The 21,346-nt window shown below is 34.3% G+C and overlaps 1 protein-coding gene across 3 annotated transcripts; it reads left to right on the plus strand.

Annotated features, from left to right (window-relative positions):
• The first annotated feature begins 444 nt into the window (after positions 1–444).
• On the plus strand, positions 445–18,900 carry mcrs1 (microspherule protein 1). Of its 3 annotated transcripts, XM_067388672.1 has the most exons (16): positions 445–557; positions 658–687; positions 929–988; positions 3,889–4,051; positions 4,164–4,302; positions 6,617–6,781; positions 6,860–6,969; positions 8,377–8,485; positions 9,341–9,479; positions 9,568–9,643; positions 10,772–10,800; positions 10,909–11,001; positions 11,084–11,166; positions 15,677–15,764; positions 16,901–17,028; positions 17,786–18,900. In XM_067388672.1, exons 3-16 carry the CDS (start codon positions 979–981, stop codon positions 17,870–17,872), a joined length of 1,419 nt encoding a protein of 472 aa, XP_067244773.1. In that variant the 5' UTR covers positions 445–557; positions 658–687; positions 929–978; the 3' UTR covers positions 17,873–18,900. The 3 variants fall into 3 exon arrangements, with proteins under 3 accessions (XP_067244773.1, XP_067244774.1, XP_067244772.1); XM_067388673.1 differs by having other exon boundaries at positions 500–687; positions 929–1,045; XM_067388671.1 differs by having other exon boundaries at positions 500–687.
• The last annotated feature ends 2,446 nt before the right edge of the window (positions 18,901–21,346 follow it).

The following is a 21,346-nucleotide window of genomic DNA, read 5'->3' on the forward strand; positions in this document are numbered from 1 at the left end:
ATGGTAGGAAAATAAATTTAATTGAATGTGGAGGATTTTAACTGTGACAAGATGATTGACAGGGTAGTTTAAACAGTTATAGGTTGCGTAAATAAGCGACGGAAACGTCAATTAAAGATGCAGTTATGACGAGGTAGTATGTCCCAAAGCTTGTCTACTCTTCTGCTACACACTCAAAAGTATGTACTTTTTCTTTACAAAAACAGTAAATGCTTTTAGGACGTAGTATAAGTAGGCGAATTGGGACGCAGCTTAGGAGTACGACCGGTCTAAGATGGCGGCCGCAAATCTCATCGCCCAGCGGCCAATAGGGCGTCTACCTATATGATGTCTATGGCGTCCTCATTTTCGCTTCAAAACTGCTGTTCAGAACTTTATGGGTGACGTCACGGACGCTACGTCCATATTTTTTTACAGTCTTTGCGACCCGCCAATAAAATCAGAGAGAGAAAGAGAGAGACAGCAGATGGCAGTAATGCAACATTATGGATGCCAACTGCTGTAAAACTCCAACGAAGAAGAACCCGGAAACGCTCCAAACTCCACAGAAGCCTCCGGTTAGCTTAGCATCGTTGCTTCTTTTTTGTTTATCAAATAAAAGAATAACATATTGTGTAATATTTGAATCTTATATTGTATTATTTTATATTATTTAAGAGTCAGAGAGCAGCGATACTCATTCTAAAGGTAAAACATACATCGCCTGAATTCTCGACATTAATGTCTTTAATATGTTGTTTTGAATCATGTTTGATACAACAGTTTTCGCTTTTAGAGCTTCCAAAGCAAATAAATGATAATAATATACACCTAACATATAATTAAGCGGTGTATTACAGTGTCGTTCTAACGATGTAGAGCCAGCACATGTGTTAATAGTGTTTGTTGTAGTGTAGGTCTGTGTTCATACTCTTCTGTCTGTTTTCAGTATTCATGATTCATCGGGTTTCTGAGTGTTAATCAGCTGATCAGGAGATCATGGAGAAAGGCAAGGCAACACGAACATGATATCAACAGAAGAACAACACTAATATGTTATAAGACTGTGAGCTTTTATTACAATACGTTTGGTGGATTAATAATAGTTACAAGATTAAATATCAATTAATTTGGCTAAAAATAGAGTGGGACCTACACGTTCATTTTTCTCAAGGAAACAAATCTCTTTCAACTAATGCTGTAAACAAACAGGGAAACCTGTCAGCTGGTATTATTAAAGGTTAAAATTAACAACTCATTCTTATACAATTAATGTATTTTTATAATAATGTTGTAACATTTTTTTAATTATATAATACATAGTGCATACATTTAACAAAATGCTGCTCTCAAAAGTTTTTGTTGACATTAAGATTTTTAATGTTTTGAAGTCTCTACTGCTCACCAAGTCTGTATTTATTTGATCAGAACTACAGTAAAAACAGTTATATTGTATAATATTTTTACAATTTTAAATAACTGTTGTCTAATTGAATATATTTTAAAATACAGTTTATTCCTGTCATCAAAGCTGAATTTTCAGCATCATTACTCCAGTCTTCAGTGTCACATGATCCTTCAGAAATCATTCAAACATGGTGATCTGCTGCTCAAGAAACATTTATGATTATCAATGTTGAAAACAGTTGTGTACCCTTTTTTCCAGGATTATTTCAAACTTCGAAAGAACAGCATTTATCTGAAATACAAAGCTTTTGTAACATTATACACTACCGTTCAAAGGTTTGGAGTCGTTGCAAATGTTTTATTCTTTCGAAAGAAATTAAAGAAATTAATACTTTGATTCAGCAAGGATGCATTAAATCGATCAAAAGTGACAGTAAAGACATTTCAACAATATATTTCAGATAAATGCTGCTTTTGAACTTTCTGTTCATCAAATAATTTTGAAAAAAATTGTACACAACTGTTTTAAACATTGATAATGATAATAATAGTTTTGTGAGCGGCAAATCAGCATATTAGAATGATTTCTGAAGGATCATGTGACACTGAAGACTGGAGTAATGATGCTGAAAATTCAGCTTTAATCACAGGAATAAATTGCAATGTAAAATATATTCAAATAGAAAACAGTTATTTTAAATTGTAAAAATATTTCACAATATTGCAGTTTTTGCTGTATTTTTTTGATCAAATAAATAAAGCCTTGGTGAGAAGAAGAGACTTCTTTTAAAAACATTAAAAAAAATCTTCCAGTCCAAAAACATATGGTCATTGATCTTTTTGTATTGGTTGACTTATTGTTTGCAAGCTGTTTTATTCTTGTCTTTCCATGGTAGTACGATTGTATGAGAGATGATACATATCAGTAAGCTGTACTGTATCTTTCTACATACCTTCAGATGTTTATTTGGTGCTATAAGTAGTCATAAAGAAGAACATGTATCTGTTCACACTAGTCATTGTTTCGGGAAAAGATTCAAAGCTTCGAGAGTGTCGAAAACAGTAAAAGTAAAAATAGTAAAAAGTAAAGCAGCCAAAACCACCAGTTTCATGCTACGTCCTCAAATTAGTGATGTGCTACGATTAATCACGATTTATCATTTGCAAAATAAAAGTCTTTGTTTACGTAATACATGTGTGTGTTCTGTGTATAATAATTATGTATATATAAATACAGACACATACATTTATATATTTAAGAAAAATGTTAGATTTATATATAAAATATTTATATTTATATGTAGTATCAAATATATATAATTATATATATTTATTTAAACATGCATATTTATACATGTATGTATGTATATATATATATATATATATATATGTATATATGTATATATATATATATATAAATATAATTATTATACACAGAACACACACATATTACGTAAACGCAGACTTTTATTTTGCAAACGATTAATCGTTGCACATCCCTACTAATAGTGCGCGCAAGTGATAAATTAATTTACCCATTAAACTGCAGCATTTAATGCCAGTATGAATACCAATATGATGTAACAGAAGAATAAACACACATATATGAATTGCATATGGCAAATATTTTATTTACCTGAAATAATTTGTATTCTTCATATTACTTGTATGACTGTATTTAAAAATGTAATTGAATAAGTCTGAATGAACCTACTCGTAAAGTAAGTCTGGGGCTTCAAACTTTCCGATACGCAAAGCAAAACGTGCATGTGATTGGACAGAAAATGAGGCTTCATTTGTCGCCGTTCACATGACTCTGGGAAACCTATACACACCCTGACACTAGAAATTGTGTCGCATGCACGATATGCACATCGAAGCTTCAGTCATACATAACATCACTAGTTCACATGCCACTTTAACTTAGGCGACACATTAAAGAGTGCTAAAGCTGTATTTATTTTAATTGTTTGAATGTTGTTGTACAATTGACAATATGAAAGCTGAGACTTTTTCATATCAAAGTAACCTGCTCTGTCTTGTCTGATGCTTTTTTGTTAGCAATTTAAATTTTTAATCCAGGGTTTTTTTTTAGTTTTTTTTTTATCTGGGCTCCAGGGAAAGTTAATACATTAGATTAATAAACGTAAATAAATGATTAGTTAGTTGTTAATCTGTTAAATTGGGTAAATTGGATAATAAAAATGATTAATATAAATAATGTTTGTGTTAAAAGTAAATAAATAAATCCATTGAACAGCACATTGAATTGTATTGAATAGAAAAAAAAATGAGTAATGTAAATAGAAACTAATTTCACATTTATAATATAAATTTTTAGTTGATAAATTAGGTGGGGATGGGGGTCATATTTGGGTGTCCATCATGGCAGATAAAAGATTGAAAACCCTGACAGGGTGTGTAGATTAATTACTGTCATCACTCTCTCTTCTCGCTCTCGTGGCTTTTATGCATTCTGTTTGATAATGTGATGTGTTGTAGACGTAAAGGCGGGCGTCCCCTCTGCCGTGGCTGGAGGAGCATCAGTCGGGCCCATGGTTTCACAGAGCAGGTCTGAGGACGAGGAGTCCAGCGCTGTGAAGAGAACCGCTGCTCAGGCCTTCAGTGGAGCGGGAATGATCCCCAAACGCAGGAGCTCCTCCAGGTGAAGAGTGCTCATCTGCTACCGTCTGCTTCACTGTGCTACTTTTTCCATCATGGTCCAAAACCTGTACCTTATCATTGTAAATCAAAGTTGTCTTGTCATTATATTGTAGATCAATAAAGAGAAAGAAATTTGATGATGAACTGGTTGAGAGTAGCCTCGCGAAATCTACCAGTCGGGTCAAAGGTCAGCCAGTCATTGAGCCAATCAGATGCCCTGGGAGTGACCTTGCATCCAGTGACAAGAAGAAGGTAATGAAGGTTACTGTGTTTTGTTACACAACTCTGTGTGATATTTGATTGTGGTTAATCGTAACATTTTTCTGGTCAAGCATCACTAAACTGTATAATTGACCACTGAAAAAGTGTGTGTGTGTGTGTGTGTGTGAGAGAGAGAGAGAGAGGTAAAAACAGTTAATCACTACCAGTCAACAGTTTGGAATAATCAATTTAATATATTTTAAAATGTATTTTATTTCTGTGATCAAAGCTGAATTTTTTTGCATCACTCCAGTCTTCAGTGTCACATGATCTTTCAGAAATCATTCTAATATGCTAATAATAATAAAAAAAGTTGTAATAATAAAAAAAGAAATTAATACTTTTATCTGACAAGGGTGCATTAAATTTTTCAAAAGTGACAGTAAAGACATGGAGCCCAATTTTAAGTTGCACTTAGGGCTAAAAATCCACTTTTGTTAGTTTAATGATGGTAAAAATGCTTGTACCTTGTACCTAGTCTTATAATGAGTCATGGGTGTGTTTTGGGCGTAACGTGCAATAAACCAATCAGAGTGTCATCTCCTATTCCCTTTAAAAGCTTGGTGTCCTTGCACCACGGCGGATTGCTATTTACTTGCCAGAATATAGACACCCTCATCCTGACGAGTCAGTTTAAATACATGTGTGTATTGCCACGATTGTTCTAATAATTTGCTAATTTCATTACTGCAAATAGGTCATTCTAATATATACAATGACTATCCATTATGACATTTATCTTTATGTACACAATAATAATCATTTACATTGTAATTCTTTTATTTTTCATTTATGGCATGTTTGTGTGTTGCTGCGTGTCCCTTTGTGTGCAACAAGCAGAGTGAACGGGTGTTGTGCACCTGCCTATAGGTGCAAATTACTAACGCAGCCTTTAAAGGTGTAGATTTCAACAATGAATTTGAGAAAAATCGCATACAGCACCTTTTAAATAAAGGCCATTGACTTTAGACCTAAAAACAGCAACATGCCAACAATGCACCTGAAAACAACTCATTTTCAGACCAGCATGTCCATGGGCGAACAGATGGGCGTGAGTGCATTTGCTATTTAAACAACGTGGTGCAGGACGTGAAAATGATAACTGCGTCAGGCTGAAACTAGCAAAAAAAACACTGTTTCAAATAAATGCTGTTCTTTCTGTTCATCAAATAATCTTGGAAAAACAAAGTATCATAGTTTCCACTAAAATATTAAGCAGCAAAAACTTTTTTCAGCATTGACAGTAATCAGAACCATTTATAAATAACTGAGCAGCAACAATTATTAATGATAATTGAGCAGCCAGTCAGCATATTAGAATGATTTCATGTGACACTGAGGACTGGAGGAGCTGGAGTAAATTACATTTTAAAATACAGTAGTCAACATTTGAAGTGGATCAAAACCTTTCATCAGAGTTTTTCCTGAAACCTTCTTCTTAGCACAACTTTGAACTTTTTTGATCCACTTAAAATGTTGACTACTATACATTCACATAGAAAACAGTTCTATTTAAATTTTAATAATGTTTCACAATATTAGTGTTTTTACTGTATTTCCAATCAAATAAATGCAGCCTTGCTGAGCAGTAGAGACTTCTTTTTAAGAACATTAAAAAATAATTTTTCCAAACTTTTGAGCTGTAGTGTGAGAGGTACAACAGTAAGGCACATCAGGTCTTGATGGCCAATTACGATTTTTTGACTATATCCAATTTTTTTGATAAATTTTTCTTCTTTTAAAAGTGAGCTGTGTACCCGATAACTGCATTTACACTATACTTGGAAAAATTAACAAAAAATGGCATTATGATATTAAGTCAATATCAATAGTACATTGAAGTTTAATTTATTGATATGGAATTCATAGAAAAGAATTTAATGCAATAATTTCATCCTTACATCAAAATAATTATACTGTACAAATTCTTCACGACAGTGATTATGTACACAGATCCGCGGGATACGTGTGAGAGATATAATAGTCAGGTGGTAGAACTTTTGTAAAGCCCGTCAGAGGTTCTGGGTTTGAATCCGCCCTCTTATAGGTTTATTTACTTATTAAAACCAAAAGCGTTCATCATTGATTGCATATCAAGGGCAGGGACATGCTTGTGCATTTTATTTTGTGACACTGGAACGAATAGGGAGTCTCCACAGCAGGACTGAATTAACACATTATTTAACGCAAACAATCAAAATGAATACTCTGCTAGTCAAGTAGATGTGTTTCATTTGTTATAGATATATCTGTACTACGAAATGTTGATTTGTTTTTGTCTTTTTTTGTTTTCTCTGAACCACAGGGTTTAAAGTCCGGGAGCGCTCTGACGCCGCCTCTTACCATGTTGATCACTCCTTCATCGATGTCCAAACGAATGAAGAAAAACAAGCAACCCTTACAGATAACCAAAGACCTGGGCCGCTGGAAACCCACGGATGACCTGCTGCTCATTAATGCTGTCCTACAGGTCAGCTGTCAGATTTGAGTGCTTTTAGAAGCTGACTGCTTTCAGAGATGAACTGAAGTACATGTACATTATGTTCAGACTACAGATCTCACGTCAGTTCATCTGGGGGTGAAATTCAGCTGTCGCTTCACACTGCGGGAGATTCAGGAGCGCTGGTACGCTCTGCTGTATGACCCTGTCATATCAAAGTGAGTTTCTGAAGCATCATTCTTATATAGCTATAGACCATGTTTTAAACATAAAAGGAAAAGTTCTTTCAACTGTCATCATCGTCATGTTGTTCTGAACCTTAATGAAAACACAAAAGAACAACATTTCAAGAATGTTTTTCACATTCATTTCATAATAGTATCAGAAAAGATGTACCTTTTGAGTTCTTTGAAAGGTGTTCAGTGTCTTTGCATGTGAAACAGAATTTCATGGCTTTTTTTTTTTCTTTTTTTTTTTAATTATTACATTGGCCAATTCATAGTTTTCAGTCATGTGACTGCCACTGAGATCTGGAGGGTAAAGCATCCATAGATCTGCAGCACAGGCCTGTCAGTTTTATAGGTTTCAAGTCACAAATATTTAGATCTCCTCTTAAAAGATGAAGAACAAAAATATGTGAACAAAATGCCAGTTTTGGGCACCTTTGATCCATATATAGCACTTGCTGCGGCATTTAAATAATTTAAAGGTTAGTTCACCCAAAAATGAAAATTCTGTCATTAATTTCTCCCCCTCATGTCGTTCCACACCTGTAAGACCTTTGTTCATCTTAGGAACACAAATTAAGATATTTTTGATAAAATCCGAAGGCTCAGTGTGAGGCCTTCATTGCCATCAAGACATTTAACACTTTTTAATGGCCAGAAAGCTACTAAAGACATATTTAAAACAGTTCATGTGACTATAGTGGTTCAACCCTAATGTCATGAAGTGACAAAAAAACTAAATAAAAACTTTATTCAACAATATCTAGTGATGTGTGATTTCAAAACACTGCTTCATGAAGCTTTAAAGCTTTATGAATCATTTGTTTCAAATCAGTGGTTCACAGCGTCTCTCAAAGTCACGTTATTTCCATAAACAAGGCTTCGTTACATCATAAGTGTTTCAAAATTTCACTGGTTCACCACTCGGGGCGTAACTTGGCAAAAAGTATTCTCATGGGTTTATAATATTAAGGTTGAACCACTGTACTCGCATGAACTGTTTTAAATATGTGCTTAGTACATTTCTGGGCATTGAAATTTCTGGGCGGGCAGGTTTGAAACGACACAAGGATGAGTTATTAAAGACAGTATTTTAATTTTTGGGTGAACTGACCCTGTAAGTAATATGAAAAACACAGATGTATGTTTGCTTTCTTGAAGCGGCACGAACACAGGTTATGCTATTAAGAATCATTAGATCCTACACAGATGAACTTCCCCTCCAGTGAGTCTTTGCTGCTTTGCATGAAAAAAAATCCCCAGGTTTTGTTGTCTGGAATGGTTTGGAATGATATGAGGGTTAGTAAATACTGGCAGTTTTTGTATTTTATTTAGTTTTTTCACTCTTTATCATAGAAATTTAATGTCCATTTTGAAAGGGTTTTGTCTGTTCCTCAGGTTGGCGTGGCAGGCCATGAGACAGCTGCATCCAGAGGCTATTGCTGCTATTCAGAGTAAAGCTCTCTTCAGCCAGGCAGAGGAAGCCCTGCTTGCCAAGATCACCTCTGTGAGTAAATGACATCAACATTTTGATCACATGTATTGGAGGAAATCTATCAATGTATGCTTTTGAGATATTATTGTTTTACATTAGGCATGTGACGGTATCAAATTTTCGTGTTGCGATTAATTGCTGAAGCTTTTATCACGGTATACGGTATTATCACGATATTGAAATGTTGCACAAACAAAAGTGTTGTCATAGTATAACAGGTTTAAGAACTCTTTTTGTAATACACAGAAAATATATAAAGTAAATAAAGTGCAAAAGAATTAGACTATAAAGAACAAAAGGTAACACTTTACAATAAAGTCTCATTATTTAATGCATTAACTAAGATTGAGCAACAGCTACATTTGTTAAAGAAAGTTATTTAATTACATTAAAAACATTGAATGGCTGTTTGAAGCATTTTAAAAACTTCACCTGCACAGTTGCTTTGTTTGCGGGGTTTCTGGGGTAACCACTGCATTCTGCTGTTCCATCAGCGCCCTCTACTGTCAGAGAGTGGATGTACACTTTCATTCAGCGCGTCTCCTTCACTCGTTCCGCCATGTGCTTCTCATGCACACTGGGCTCGTTTACATCTTTGCGCGTGTCCCTTTGACGCAGAAAACTGCGGTGTTGTGCATTTTATACTGTTGATGGGGAAAATATTCTTAAATGCATTATAAAAACTGTAATAATTGGTAATAAATTAGTATTTACGGTATTTTGAAGTGCCCACGATAACAATATCATGCATATTCATTATCGTGATATATCGCATTACCGAATATCTGCACATGTCTATTTTACATGCATCTTTTCTGTTCTGTTTACTTCATATTTAATTGATCCTTGCTTCATGTTTGTGAGCAGAGCAGTCAGCCTAAGCTGGAGGTTTTTCAGGATTTGCTGAACAAGCACCCAAATGTGTTTTACCCATCCCGCACTGCTAAAAATCTGCTGGTGCACTGGCAGCTGCTCAAGCAGTATTATTTACTGGAGGATCAGAGCGGTGAGATGCTGTCATATGTCACTGCAGTCTGATGGTCCTGTTTGTGCCGATCGCTGTCATTTAAACGACACATCTGATTTATTTATAGTTCAACCTCTGCCTAAAGGAGAGCAAGTGTTGAACTTCTCTGATGCTGAGCAGGTGGTTGATGATGCCAAACTCAAGTAAGCCAATTTTTTTTTTTTTTAAAGCTAAACTTAGGCTATAAACAAACTGCAACAAGGTCACATGACTTCAGCATCACCATCGCTAAGCTTCCGACAAGTTATAATAGTTGGTAAGAGTGTGATTATAAACACAATGGGTCTCATTCATGAAACATTCGTAAATATATGAGTAAATATGAGTGATTTGCGCATAAAGAGACCTTCCCGAAAACTCTTCTCCTGATTCACAAATACTTTGTAAACGTCAGAAGTGATAGTGAAATATGTGTGTGTGTGTTAATGAATTCAAATCAGTCGTAAATGGACACGCGTGCACGCTCATTCTCAATTACCATAAATCCCGCCCATTAAATCCGACTGACTGACCGGCATCATATTATGACACCAAACGAAGGATTTTGGCCATCAGCCCTATTGAAATCAATTAATTATTTGATTAAAGTGCTCCGTTTGCAGATGCTATTACTGGCTCTCACAATAAAAGTAAAAAGAAAAAAACGTATGTAATTACTATATATAATATTTTTTCAAAATGCTGTGTAATGTACATTATTAAGGTGAATTAAAATGCAGCCTTATTAATGAGCAAAACGTTCGGATGTTTCGGCTGGGAGCAGGTGTAGATTTCTTTCGTACCAACTAACATTTGGAAAATACGAACATTTTAATGAATCCGGAAAATTTATGCCAGAACCACTTTACACACGATTTACACAAAAATTCGTTCTGCTCGTGTTTCATGAATGAGACCCATTGAGGATGTAGAAGTGGATTAGTGAGTAGATGAGTTTACCTGTTCAGCGTGATGATGTTTAATGTCCCTGACAACCTCTTTAGTCCTATTTAGAGACTTGTTAGCAACTGCCTTTTTCAAGACAAGTAAAGGCTTCAAAAAATCACATTACTGATTATTACTGATCGGATCTGTTTTGTGTGGTAGAATAAAATGTGCTTGTATTCACCACAGACCGTAATTTCTAATCAAAAACCAAAATGGAAGAAAATGTCATCCCTGCAGCACCCTATAGTCTGGTTCATATTGTTTTGTTTCATTGGCCCCTTATAGGCTTTTGTGATAATCATGTATGATTCTCTCTGGTTATGTTCATTTATGTTGTTCATCAGGGACAGCAGAGATGAAGTTCTGGAGCATGGTGAGTTATTTCATACAGCCTCATGTTGTTTTTAATGCGTTTCAATGTAGTTATCGTAATGCTCTTTCCTGCGACTGTCTTAGACATGTTATGTTGCATTTCCTGTAGAGCTGATGCTTGCAGACAGACATCAGAAGCGTGAGATCAGACAGCTGGAGCAGGAGCTTCCTCGTTGGCAGGTGTTAGTGGACAGTATCACAGGTCAGATTTTGTGACGTTGTCTTCAGTATGGTTATAAGATGAATGTGATCACTTAAGTGATTGTGTGATGTAATTATTTCAGGCATGAATTCACCAGACTTCGATAATCAGACACTGGCAGCTTTACGTGGACGAATGGTCAGATACCTGATGAGATCTAGAGAGGTCAGTGAACATTTGCTATGCACAGAAATATCGTGCTGTGACATTATAAGCGTGTGTGAATGGTAAACATCTATTGTGCTTCTGTGATCATTTTGTGTAAAATAACAACATTATGTCTTTGAAAAGGCAGTTTTAGGGGCTCAGGACTAACATTTGAGAGCAGTAACACCAGTGCCACTAAGTTCTACAGATGATTTAGAACCTGATTTGGTAGCGCTTTTATTGACAACAGTAATGTGCAAAAAAATAAAAAATTCTATAGGGTAAAATGTAAATATTCTATTCTTATTAAATGTGGCATTGTTTTTCTATTGACCTTATTCTTGACTAGCCTACTGCGTTTCGAATTATGGGTTACACTTCTGGTTTGGGGAACTTCCATTCAAAAAAGACTGAAACCTATCGTTTCAGATCATAAGGTTGCCCTACAAATAAAGCTTATCTGTCAGCTTGACTAAATGAGCTGTCGATTTTACTTTCATGTTTTATTTTCAGACATCATGAGAATTACGTAACGCTTGGTATTTTAACGTAACATGTTATAACAAGAATATCTATGGCAAGAGCTCATTTCAGCTGCTGCTTTCTATCCTCGTGATTATTTTATTTTGTCCCTTTGCATACCGCTGCACATTTGTGGTCTGTTCTCCAGATATAATTTATGATATATCCCATTAATAATTAATTGGGATGCACAAAGAATCTCCTCCTCAAAGCCTCACGTCTCCAAAGAAACCAAAGACTGTTAGTGAGTTTTTGAAATGAGCGCATGCGTAAGAACAACCCCCCCTCCTTCACAGCTCATTTCAAGGGAACGCCTCCCAAAACTCATGCACGAGTATTGGAACACGAGTGTTTACCACCGGCATTCGCTGTGTCGTGTTAGTGGATTCATTATGTCAGACTCACCGCAGGTAACTCATAATCTGCAGTTGTTACTCCTGTCTCCTGACAAAAACATCGCATGCAGCGCCTGTGGAGTGTGGAAAGTTACTGGAGCGCGCAGCCGCGCTCGTCTCTCGCAAGGAACGTCACGGCAGTGATTGACAAGCCAGAGGGCCAATCGTTTACGCGATGATCATGTAACCGATTGGCTGATGTTTTTAAGGCCCTACCTCGTGCACAGATGATGTATATTAATATTATTCCTTTCAGTGCACCTAATAAATAGTCTTTTATCAGTTAGTAAAGACAGTTTCAAGTAATATTGCAAAAATGTATAAAACAAAACATCCTATTTAGCACCTTTAAGGCAACGTATATTACATAATGCAGATCTATATCACTATAGTTATGTTCAACCCGTCCGTTATTGCTGTGGAAAGAATCGCGCTTTTTCATGGTCTGTTGAAAGTACCTTGTTGATGCTTTTACACTTAAAAGTCCTTTTAATGTTAGTTAGTTGAAGGGTGAGTAGAATAATGTCATCTCTAGGGCTGCAACGATTAATCGCGATTAATCGTTTTCAAAATAAAAGTCTGTGTTTGCGTAATGTATATGTGTGTGTTCTGTGTATAATAATTATGTATATATAAATGCACACACATTCATGTATATATTTAAGAAAAGTGTTATATTTATATATAAAATATTTGTTTATATGTAATATAAAATATATATATATATTTATAATACATGCATATATTTCTAAACTTTATACCTGTATGTGTGTGTATTTATACATAATTATTATACACAGAACACACACATATATATTACGTAAACACAGACTTTTATTTTGAAAACGATTAATCGCGATTTATCGTTGCAGCCCTAGTCATCTCATTGTACCCGGTTTATAAATAAAATGCATTACTGCGTTCATAGCGCGAGTCTATCACTGAGTGTTTAAAGGAAGTTACTCCCATAATTCGCACAAAGCGTCATGGGGCGTTGGAATAAGGTGGATAGGTTTTGATTTTCATGATACTTTTGGACTTTTCCTACTTTATACTTAAGTACAAAAGTGCTAAACTTTGACAAGAATTGATTACTTGATGATTTCATAAATTCAAAAGCAAAACGTGAAAAATATGTTAGGGAGTGGAAATGGCTAATAAACCAATAAGTGCTCCTCTGAAGGTTATAGTGGTAATTTCATGTCTTTTTTATTTTTAAGGTGAGACACCCCAGGTGAATAGGGTAAAAAACAACAACTAATAGATATCACCATACTACCCCATGTGATTGATTACATTAAAAAGTGCAAACATTTTTTGTATTACAAGTTTTGTAAAATGTTATGTTTAAATATGCAAATGAGGCATTATCTAATTAAATATGCACTAATTTACACACATTTCTAGAACAAAAATCTGAATATTGGATGACGTCAGGTTCACAGTTCTCGTTTAATTTTTTGGACATATTAAATTCAAAGGTTTTTACAGAGGGAATTTTGGATATCTCTTTTTGTCACTCCATAAATCAGAAAATACTATCAACAGCCAGAAAAAAAAATATTTTCACAATTTTTTTTTTTTTTAGGAATATAATGTATAAAATCAGGCAAATTATATATCAACAAATCCCTCTGTAAAAACCTTAAGAATTTAGATAGGATTAAAACTGTCAAGTTTGGTGTATGTCAGTTCTGCTGAAGTGGAGATTTCTGACTCGGAGCAGGAGAAAAAACTAATTTTGAGAAAACGGCCTTTAAAGATATTTACTGTAATTGGAATCTATAGACGCAAATAGATAAAGTGCTATAAAATAAACACTTAAAAGTGTATTTTGGATGTTTTCTTTACACCAGTCTGAAAAAAACACTTTATGAAAAGCCAAAAAGTGCAAAATCTCAAAATTGACAGGTGCCTGAAAAAAGTGTTTTTGCCTGTAGTGTCTCTCCTTAAGTGTTTGTTTGCCGCCATGTGTTAGTATGTCTTGAAACTTTTAGTTTTTACAAATGAGAGCAAACTTTAAAGGATGAACACACAATGTTTTTGGTCATCACATTAAATATTATTCAATTTTAAAGTTATTTTTAGAGCTTTGAAGTGCTGGAAAAAGTTGTGTAAAGCCCTTGAAAAGTAATTGAATTTCACTCTCAAAAGGATGTACAAACACTGTAATGAATGAATTAAATAATTAACTCTTTATGCTGCAGTACCATGGTCATTGACGAATAAGGTTTTTAAAAGTGTAACAAAGTGTAAACATGATAACTAGCAAGTTAGATTGCTAGCTAGCTAATAAAAGGACAATCAAACATTTTATATTTAGTGCAAGTTTTTAAAATATTACAACATTTTCCATGTTTTTAATAGCGGGACATGCTTATGAGTGTGAAAAACTTGAATTTTTCAAATAGTTAAGAGAAAGTTAGTTACTTTGCTTCACAACCATGTGGTCCTTTGCAGGTGTCTGAATGATGTCCCATCCAGTCACATGATAAGTGATCACACAAAATGGTCCCTTTTTATTCGTTACTCTGAATGAAATCAATGAAATTCAATTTTCCAGACATTCTTTCTCATAACAAAGCAACGACTTTGACACATAATTTTAATACCATCTTGAACTGTACTGATATATGATGTTATAAGATCATGCCAGAATAATATATATATATATAAATCACAAATGAAATGGCTGTATTGGCCTTTGGATGGTTAAACTGAATGACCTTTTGACACTTCAAAATCTTTAAAATACCTTTATATGTAGCAAAATATAATTAAAATCTTCTAGTTGTACTTCCTTAAATACTTTAGATGTCATATCTTTGTTTTTATTATTATTAAACAAAAAACAAAAAAATACCCATCACGTCATTGACCCGGTAACAGTTAGCGTAACTACATTAATTAATGGTGAATGCCGGTGATTTGTGGGCTGAAAAGCCTTCTATAACTTGTTTGTTCATGGCACATTTCTCGTGATTTCCACATCAGCACTGTTTGTAGCACCGCTATCTATGGTTTGTAACAGAGAATTGGAATGATTCTCTCTGCATTTCCCAGCAATGTTATTAATTCTCTGGTGAATTTGGTCGCAGTCTGGAGCCCTCTGTGAGAATAAATTGGGGGGGGGGGGGTGACTTGTATACAAGCCACATATTTACAGTGGCCCCAAAAGGTATTTTTACACAAAACAATCTACAAAAGTCACTGCATTAGAGAACAAATTATTGATTAAACTTCATTCTACAGTATGTGCACTTGTAATTACACAAGAAAGTACTTAGTAATGTAAAGTAACTGCATAAGTTTAGTGTTATGGTTGGGTACTGGTTTAGTATCTAGTTTTTACACTGGTATTGTGATTACTATAGTAAAGTACATACAGAACAGGGCTGTAAGTGCTACCAAATATCGTCTGTCTATTTCTATACAAGTCACTTTTGAATTATCTATAATAACCTCTTTTTGTCATATGATTCACTTGAAATGTTTTTTTTACTTGAAATGAATGTCACTTGTCTTAATATTTAGTCATTAATACATTGTGAGATGTTTTTAAAGGAGCAGTTCAGCACAGATGTCCAGTAACAAACTCTGACATGTTTCAGATCACACTGGGTCGTGCTACTAAAGACAAGCAGATTGACGTAGATCTGTCTTTGGAGGGACCTGCATGGAAGATCTCCAGAAAACAAGGTTGGACAGTTCAGCAGCATTATTCATGGTATTCATGATTAAACTGCACAGTGCTTTCATTTGGTGTAAACACAAGCATTGACTAAAGTGGACGTGGATCAACTCCGGTAGCCGTGTCACAGCCGTAACCTGTGTAAATGAGGGATGACTATGGCAACATACACACTGCGGCTAAATTCGATTGTCAGTTCACCTTTTAGTGCTTAATCCTGTTCCATACACACACAGTTCAGTAAAATACGCATTCTTCAACTGAATAACCCAACTAAACAACTTAATGAAGTTTTTGCATCAGAGACGTTTCTCCCTTCTGTATGTGGGGTACAGAAATCACAGGGAAAGCATTATGAACCTTGGCTCATTCTTGTTGCCAGATCTTAATGGAAAAAAAGCAAACCAAAACCAGCCCATAATAAAACAACATAAATCAAATATAATAATATAAATCATCTTCATGCTGAAAATAATAGCAAATTATTGTGACCCGCGTCTGCTCACTTTAATATCTCCATAAACCCGATTGCTTTGAGCTGAACTTAAACTACAATCATTAAATGCTTAATAAATGAACAAGGAAACACTGCAGGAGTGCGCTCTGTGTGAAACAGGCATAAACAAAACACTGCTTTAGTCAACATTTCTGAAAATAACGAGTGTTTTGTCGCCTTAATATTACTTAATAACAGATACCAAACGAATAAGATGCCAGAACGTTGCTATGGTTTCCAAGCTGTCAATCGTTGCAGTTCCGGAATTCAGTCGTGTTCCGTTCACACATGGAACGATAATTTAGGGGATTCACTCCTGTATTTAAATGCAGTTGTCACTCCTGGAACTTGCAGTGTGTATTGTCTAACTTTGCAACTACATGTCAACTTATTCTACTAACTCAAACCCTGACTTAAAATTTTACTAAAACTCAGAGTTGGTTGCAAAGTTATATTTGTTACCTTTATTGAGTGGACCATCGAAATAAAGTGTAATGTCCATGTCAGCTGTAACTGAAGCACATCATCACATCAGCCACTATTTAATGTCTCGCATGATTCATGTAATTTAAAAAAAAATTTAAGCTTTGAGTTAAATGAACAATTAATGTTTAATTAATTGGAATAATGTTTGTTTTCTAACTTCAGGGATCATTAAACTGAAAAATAATGGAGATTTTTTCATCGCTAATGAAGGCCGGAGACCCATTTACATTGATGGACGACCAGTTTTATCTGGAAACAAGTGGAAACTCAATAACAACTCTGTTATGGAGGTACGGAGAGAGACAATTTAAAGGGTTAGTTCTCCCAAAAATGAAATTTGTCATTAATTACTCACCCTCATGTCGTTCCACACCTGTAAGACCTTCGTTCATCTTCAGAACACAAATTAAGATATTTTTGATGAAATCCCAGAGTGTTTTTTTTTTTAATCTCCCATAGAAAGCAATGAAATGACCACATTCAAGGTTCAGAGAAGTACATCATTAAAATAGTTCATGTGACTACAGTGGTTTCACCTTAATGTTATGAAGTGAAGAGAATACTTTTTGTGTGCAAAAACAACAAAAATAATGACTTTATTCAACAATTTCTTCTCTTCCCTGTCATTCTCCTATGCACTGTAGTCATGTTGACTATTTTAATGATGTCTTTACTACTTTTCTGGACCTAGAATGTGGTAATTTCATTGCTTTCTATTGGAGATAAAAACTAAACTTGGATTTCATCAAAAATATCTTAATTTGTTTTCTGTAATAATTTGTGTTCTGAAGATGAATGAAGGTCTTACGGGTGTGGACCGACACAAGGGTGAGTAATTAATGACAGAAATCAAATTTTTGGGTGAACTAACCCTTTAATTTGAGTCACAAAATTGCACTGCACATTTTGTACATGGTATATAAATTACTTTTGTTTTAGATGTTGCATAATAAATATGTTCTGCAGTCGTTAATGATGTAGTGACTCTCTGGCAGGAATTAAACAACAACCAGTTCAATAAAGCGCATCTTTGTTTGTTTTGTCCAGATTGCAGGTCTTCGCTTTGTGTTCCTGATCAATCAGGAGTTGATCTCTCTCATTAAAGCTGAAGCTGCCAAGATGAACCAGCCGTAACACTGAACTCACCGGACAAACACGATTCGGTCTGCGGCCGACGTGACACTATCTTTATCTCTGTGTAGAATCATAAACAGAAGACCTTCAGCACAAGATTATATGGGCTCTCATAGCAACAGCTGAGCCTGCATCTGCAGTTCAGATCAGAGGAAAATCATTTGGAGATTTTCTATGCTTATTATTTAGGCACATTTGGACTGAAAGAACTGTTTGAGAACATGATAGATTTGTTGTTATTTGTTTAAGTGAACCTTTTTCACTTCAGTGTTTTGTTGACTTGTACATTTTTTGTTTATAATTAAAAACTCCGTAACCTTGTATTGTCTAATCAAAGACGGTATGCTAATATTCTGCTCAGACAGAACTAGTGTAAATATGCAGATGACGATAGATTAAAACAGGAAAGTGATTTAATGATGAATCTGTGTGTTAGTAATGTGTTTGTAATGAACTTTTGTTAACTGAGTTGCAAACTTGCTTCCTTGAAATGAACTGTTGCAATCACAGAGTGGACACAAGTAACCTCCAATACCTGAAAGCAGGGGCGATTCTAGGGTCAGAGCTTTAGGGGTGCCGAGCACCCAATGAGCCCCACTGCCACCACCCACCCTCTCTTCACACAAAAACAAAAAATATGTCTATTGAAAAATAACTTAATCATTTTAACATTGATTCAACTAACTCCAAAATCCAGATTTTTTTTTTCTTCTTTTTTTTGAGACGACACTAGCTTAATTGTGAGTGTTCACACAGACAGCCCCCTGTAACAAACACAAAACCTTCACTCAGCTGGTTTTCCTGACTGTTAACTCCATGTGCCTCCTTTTGTATCAACAGTCATCAGATTGGTTAGATTAGATTCAACTTTATTGTCATTGAACAAAGTAACAGGTACTTGGACAACAAAATGTAATTCATCTTCTGTAAATTATTTACAAATGGCCATCTCTAACATATCTGGTTGCATACAGCAAAAGAAAAACATTAAACTTTCTTTTATTGTCTAGTTTGATAGTCAGCCACAACTGAAAAATAACAGATATAAATCTAGGAATGAATAACAATTCATTTAAAAAGCCACAGTGAGTTTTTTCACACATACACTTTAAAAAATGCTGGGTTAAAATGGACAAACCCAGCAATTGGGTTGTTTAAACCCAGCGGTAGGGTTAAATGTTTGCCCAACCTGCTGGGTAGCTTTATTTAACTCAACTTTTGTTTAAAAATTACTGTATTTCTTAATTAAAATTAACCCAAAGTATGTTGGAAATGAACATGTTCAATGAATAATTATCAAACAATAAACATTTATTAAATTGCTTAATACATTTATATTAATAAACTATTAAATTTATATTAATAAAATATATTTATAATACCCAACTATTTTGGGTTCATTTTAAGCTAGCCATATATCAATTTTTAAATAATAGTTGGTTTAAATAAAACTACCCAGCAGGTTGGGCAAACATTTAACCCAACCGCTGGGTTTGTCCATTTTCAACCCAACATTTTTTAGAGTGTACTGGGGCCTGTTTCATAAAACAAGTTTACCAAATAAGCTAGGCTTATTTCAGTTAGTCTGATTTATTTTGAACCAAATCAACTGACAATAAACCAGACTTACTGAAATAAACCTGGATTAATTGGTAAACTTGTTTTATGAAACAGGCCCCTGGTGGTATACAGTGATATGTCGTTTGTTTTCACTCTGGTCCAAACGCCAGGGCTTCATGTTTCCATGACGACTGACCAGAAAAGACGCACGTGAGGTCATGTTTACATGACTCCTTATTGTTAAAATGAGTATCAAATTAACGATAAACTTTAACAACAGAGACACACATAGTAAGGTGACCAGATTTCTGAAATGGAAACCGGGGACATTTCCTATGTGAGTGGTCAAAATACCACCAAAATCTCATTTGTTATTATCTATTAATTAAAAAACGGGGACAGTACTTTTTTTATTTATTATTATTATTATTGTGGGTTTCACATTTTACATTAATAAATATTATGATTTTATTTTATTATTGGGATTTTTGGTCTGGTTTTAATAATTCACCAAAATAACTAGCCAATAGGCCTAACTACAAAAACTATTACACTATTTTGAAAAAAATAACATTACAAAATACAAAGTGAGATAAATAACACAAATATTATTTGCAATATTTATTATTTTAATTTTCACGAGCTGTTTATACCAGGGGGGTCTGGTGGCATGCACCCCCGTAAGAAAATTTAGTGTATTTTAAGGTTAAATGCATCAATCTGGTGCACTTTGGAAGCTAAAAATTAAGAGCTTCAACCCATGTACAGTGTGCAAATTCAACAAAGAAACAACATTGACTTGTACCTGGACATTAAAGAGGGTTCAAACATCTTTTTAGTTGTGATATAAATTCTACATCGTTTTAGGTGTTTTAGGATGCCAAACAATAAAATAATAATATAATAATGTTTAAGGCCTATATAATTGTTCATATGACAGTAATATATATATATATATATATATATATATATATATACAGCTATGGAAAAAATTAAGAGACCACTTAACATTGATTTCTTAACTTGGAGTGGTCTCTTAATTTTTTCCATAGCTGTATATATATATATATATATATATATATATATATATATATATAAACTATGGAAATCTTGTTTTCGCCACAATAAATACAAAATGTTAGCCTAATTGCAAATTTTTATCTCACAAGTCTAAATATTTTTCTTACAATTGCGAGATTACATAATTGTGATATAAGCTTGCAATTGCCAGGAAAAAAGTCAGAATTGCAAGTTTATACCACGTTATTCTGACCTTTTTTTTTTTCGCAATTATTATTTTTTTGTGGCATTTTACAGTTTATATCTTGCGATTCTTACTTTGTTTCTTAGAATTGTGAGATATATACTTGCAATTGCGAGAAATAAAAATCAGAATAGCGAGATAAAAAGTAAAGTAAGTCGCAATAACCTTTTTTTTTTACATAAACAATCTTCCATAGTCATAATGTATGATTAAGAACTCGTATTAAAAACTGATTTTATAGTTAAGTCATGGCAATAAAACTTTTAAAGACTTAGAGAGCAATATATTACTTTAGGGCATAATCCAAGTCTTTTATTCCCATTGTTGTAAAATTGAAAATTTCCTGGAAAAGTCCTGGAAAATGATCGCTGAAAAAGAGTGGGAACCCTGATTATGTACTAAAAACATATTTAAATCTGTTCATGTGAGTACAGTCTACAGTGGTGCAATATTAATATTATAAAGCGAATATTTTTGGTGCGCCAAAAAAAAAGAAAATAATGACTTATTTAGCACTGCTTCATGAAGCTTCAGAGCGTTATGAATCTTTTGTGTCGAATCATGATTCGGATCGCGTGTCAAACGGTCAAACTCCTGAAATCACGTTCCGCTCCGAATCATGATTCGACACAAAAGATTTATAACGCTCT

This window comes from Chanodichthys erythropterus, chromosome 6, assembly GCF_024489055.1.
Source record: "Chanodichthys erythropterus isolate Z2021 chromosome 6, ASM2448905v1, whole genome shotgun sequence".
In the NCBI taxonomy this organism is placed as follows: Eukaryota; Metazoa; Chordata; class Actinopteri; order Cypriniformes; family Xenocyprididae; genus Chanodichthys; species Chanodichthys erythropterus.

Bases quoted from the DNA above. Each gene is read 5' to 3' on its own strand.
- mcrs1 (XM_067388672.1), top strand. The intron at 4,303-6,616 runs GTAATGAAGGTT...TCTGAACCACAG, and splicing joins CATCCAGTGACAAGAAGAAG to GGTTTAAAGTCCGGGAGCGC. The intron at 9,644-10,771 runs GTAAGCCAATTT...GTTGTTCATCAG, and splicing joins GTTGATGATGCCAAACTCAA to GGACAGCAGAGATGAAGTTC.